Below are 3,675 nucleotides of genomic sequence, written 5' to 3'. Positions count from 1 at the left end.
AAAAAAAAAAAAAAAAAAAAAAAAAGAATACGTAGGGGTGGAGGATCAAACCGTGGCTTCTTATGTTTTCCCTGCAAACTCAACAGAGGTCATTACTGATAAACCAGGTTCAGTCACTTGCCGTTTCACAACCTTCCACACCCCACCCACACCAGGATCCCCTTTATCTCAAAGTGCCTTTCTCCTGAAATGTTCAAGTATACTCAACCTCATCAGTTCCTTTTCCATATTAAAGAAAGGGGCAGGGATTATCCTATTTTGATAGTTGGGAAAATTGAGATGCAGAAAGGTGCAGCCTACCTAGGGTCACTTGGCAAATGGATGACAAAAACCGGAACCAGATTCTGGGTCCCCTGACATCCCTCCCTGTGCCAGAAAGCGGCAGTCTACTCAGTCTTCCTAGGCCTGAGAGAAAGTTGTCCTGCAGAGTCCAGTTTTCAGTAGGGAGCACAGTGAATCTCCACCTTTGTGTTACAGACAATAGTCAGCACAGCTGAATGGTTAAGAACCCAGAAAGTTGTGGATGAAACTGCCTGGGCTAAAATCCCAGCTCTGCCACTTAATAGTTGTAAAACCTTAGGGAAGTTACTTTGCTTCCTTCTCTTCATTGAAAAGAGGGAAATGATATTGTCTTTGCTTTAGGGTTGTTTAGAGGAAACTGGGAAGAAACATGTAAAAGTACCTAGTGCATTATAAGAGCTCAGTAAGGGTTGGCTGTTTTCCTTGCTACTGTGAATCCCATCTGCTTGGCTGAGCTGCAGTGAGTGGCAGGTGGGGTATTGCTGTCCTCACTTTGATGCTCCAACCCTACCTTCTCCGGGCCCTGATCTCCCCTAGCTGCTTATTTTATCCTTTCATATTATAAGTATTTTTTTGGCAGCTGCTTTAAATCCTGTGAAGATCTAAGTGGGGCCTGAGTTATAAAGTGAGATTATTTATGTTGAACAACCATGCTGAGTGAATGTCACATGAGGTTGATGATTGAGAAATGGAGAAATCAGTGCCACATAGCTCGGTCAGGCAAAGCCATGGTTAGTGCACATACCCCCTACCTGAAGGGACACATCCTCTGGCCCATTTGCTGGTACATTCATTACACTCATTTGTATGATTTTCAGTGGCAGTGGGATCACCCCTGATTTTTATCTTCCTCATTTGTCAGCCTCTACGCCTTTCTCCAGTCCTCTTATTTGAACCTCTGTGCTGATTTTTGCAACTGAACCTATTCCCCTGCGACAGAGAGAATGGGTCAGCCTGGTAGACAGAGGGGAAACAGTGCGTTTACCATGGCATCTTTTGTAGGTTGACTTTCACTGTGAGCAAGCTCCTAATTGCGAGCCTTAACTTGTTAGGGTTGTTTCTTTTGTTGTTTGTTTGTGTAAGTGAGTGGAAATCACAGCAGAACTTGTAAACTCATTTTTGATTCAATCACACAATTCAGAGATGGAGGCCAAACTCAGGATGGGTGTATAAAAATCATCACTTAAGTTTATATCTAGGCCAATTTTGTAATTCACTGCAACATCACATCTCATAGATCACAGGCAGCTAAGGATCAGTTCTCAAAGGGATTCTCTCTGCATCTGCTCTTTCCAAATGAGTGTGCTTTTCCCTTTTCCTTTTTAGCCTTCTATTTGCCCTCCCCTAGGAGCAGACATACTTACTCTTACCGTGCTTAATGTACTTGCTTCTCTAGAGTCACGGCAAGAGTGAGCATCCATGTTTCTCTTCTGTGTGCTCTTGTTTATTTTTCTGTGTTCCCAGCAGACTTCTGCACCCTTCCCCTGTAGAAGGCTATCACTGGGGACAGAGTACAGGGGGCACAGTGCAGGACACCGAGGCAGGATGGGGAGCACAGTGCAGGACACCATGGCAGGATGAGAGCTTTGCCATTCTGCACTGACTAAATGTGCTCGTCTTCCATTTTGCACAGCCTTTGTTCAGTTCTGCCAGGTTTGGTCATTTGTAGATACATTGCACTTGGAAACAATGATGGTTTTTCATATCTAGACTATTGAAAAACTATTTCTTGAGTATTCCCTAATTCCATCAGTGGGCCAAGTGTGGGGATACGAGAAGTCTTTGAATAACACCACAAAGTCAGGGTCTTTGTCACAAAAGAAGGAACAGAGCAGACCAGCCTTGTATGGTATTGATGTTCTAGATGAATATAGTCAGTTGACTGGCTGGTTGTTCATTTTTTGTTTGTTTTTTGGGAAGGAAGGGTGATTGAGAAGTCTTTGAATAACACTACAAAGTCAGGGTCTTTGTCACAAAAGAAGGAACAGAGCAGACCAGCCTTGTATGGTATTGATGTTCTAGATGGATATAGTCAGTTGACTGGCTGGTTGTTCATTTTTTGTTTGTTTTTTGGGAAGGAAGGGTGATATATTGGGAGGGGCTGGTAACTGAGGGTTTAGGGAAAGAGGGATAGCAATGCTCTCATTTTCTAGGGTGTATGGTACAATTCTACCCAGCATTCTAGACAAATGTGAGAAAGATGAAAAATGAAAGAAATGATTATTTTTTTCCCCTTAAACAACAGAAAGAAAGACTGCGTCAGAAAGAAGCCAGCGTGACCACCAAGTAAGACAGACACGAAACGATGACAGTGAAGACATGGTACCTTGCATGCTCCTTTGCAACAACAGTGCTGAAGAAAGTTCTTGAAAGATATGTTACTCGATGTTTGTTTTGCTCATCTCTTTCTGAGGTCATCTGCAGAGAGCACCTTGTGCCTTCTTTAAGAAGTCCCTTATTAAGCCACAGGAACAATGAAAAGCTATTTAAGGGAACATTGTAGGAATATTCGATAACTGTTTCTCATAGAGATCATTGTTTCTCAAAGTCTGTTCCGTTATTAAGGCCAGAAGAAAGACCAAGATTTTCCAAACTTTTTTAAAAGCTGAGATTTCAAGCTTTCTAACCCAGGCTTGATATGTGTAACCTTGTTACAACCTCGTAGAAGAAGAGAAGGATCTTTCACAATAATTGTCTTGGGAGAATTCGAGCTTGGTTTTTACACATTGCTGTTTTGATTATTGGTCTTAATTTTGATCTCATTGCAGCAAGATCCTGCAACATCTTTCTCACCAAAAATGTTGGAATTTACCAAAACTATTTTTAAAAAGGTCTAAGACTATGCATTTCCCAGATTAGGGAAAAGATTTTGTTGTTGTTGTTGTGTATGTAACGGATAGGAAAGAATGCTTATTTTTATGTCAATTCATTGTGGTTTCCTGGGCCAGCAGAGATTCTGCACCGCACCTCCCAAAAGATGCTATAATACCCAAGCAGGGTCAGCTGCGGGGTTAGAGCACCCACTTGGACAGGCGACCCGGTGGCAGAGCACATTTCATGATTCAGAGCAGTTGTGAATGGGCAATGGCTTGCTGATGTGCTGCTGAGTTCTACATCATGTTCTGGGACTTTGTGGTTGGACCTCTCCCACCACCCCCAGGAGGCAGTTTCCAGACAGGAGAGCAAATGCCACTTGCAGCCTTTTATCCCGACCTTGGCTGGCAGGCATGTGAGATAGGGTGAAGCAGGCATCTTTGATATCGAAAATCTTAAGGGCAGAAAAAAAGTTCCTTATATCACAATACAGAGAAGGTGATCACATTAATATTAAACTTTGAGTGGAGTGTCACGCATGGGCAGCTTTTTCTGACCTTG

At 42.7% G+C, this 3,675-nt stretch overlaps 1 protein-coding gene across 1 annotated transcript in view; it reads left to right on the top strand.

The window, feature by feature from the left end:
• Positions 1–2,676, top strand: part of FMN1 (formin 1) — a 283,899-nt gene extending 281,223 nt beyond the window's left edge. Inside the window, exon 17 of the mRNA XM_008580115.1 lies at positions 2,546–2,676. Coding sequence (XP_008578337.1) covers positions 2,546–2,590 — 45 coding nt within the window. The 3' untranslated portion in view covers positions 2,591–2,676. The remainder of the gene's footprint in view (positions 1–2,545) is intronic.
• Positions 2,677–3,675: the final 999 nt, after the last annotated feature.

This window comes from Galeopterus variegatus, unplaced genomic scaffold (genome assembly GCF_000696425.1).
Source record: "Galeopterus variegatus unplaced genomic scaffold, G_variegatus-3.0.2 Scaffold2024, whole genome shotgun sequence".
NCBI lineage: Eukaryota > Metazoa > Chordata > Mammalia > Dermoptera > Cynocephalidae > Galeopterus > Galeopterus variegatus.
The sequence above is the reverse complement of the archived record's forward strand: the minus strand, read 5'-3'. Positions and strand labels throughout refer to the sequence as shown.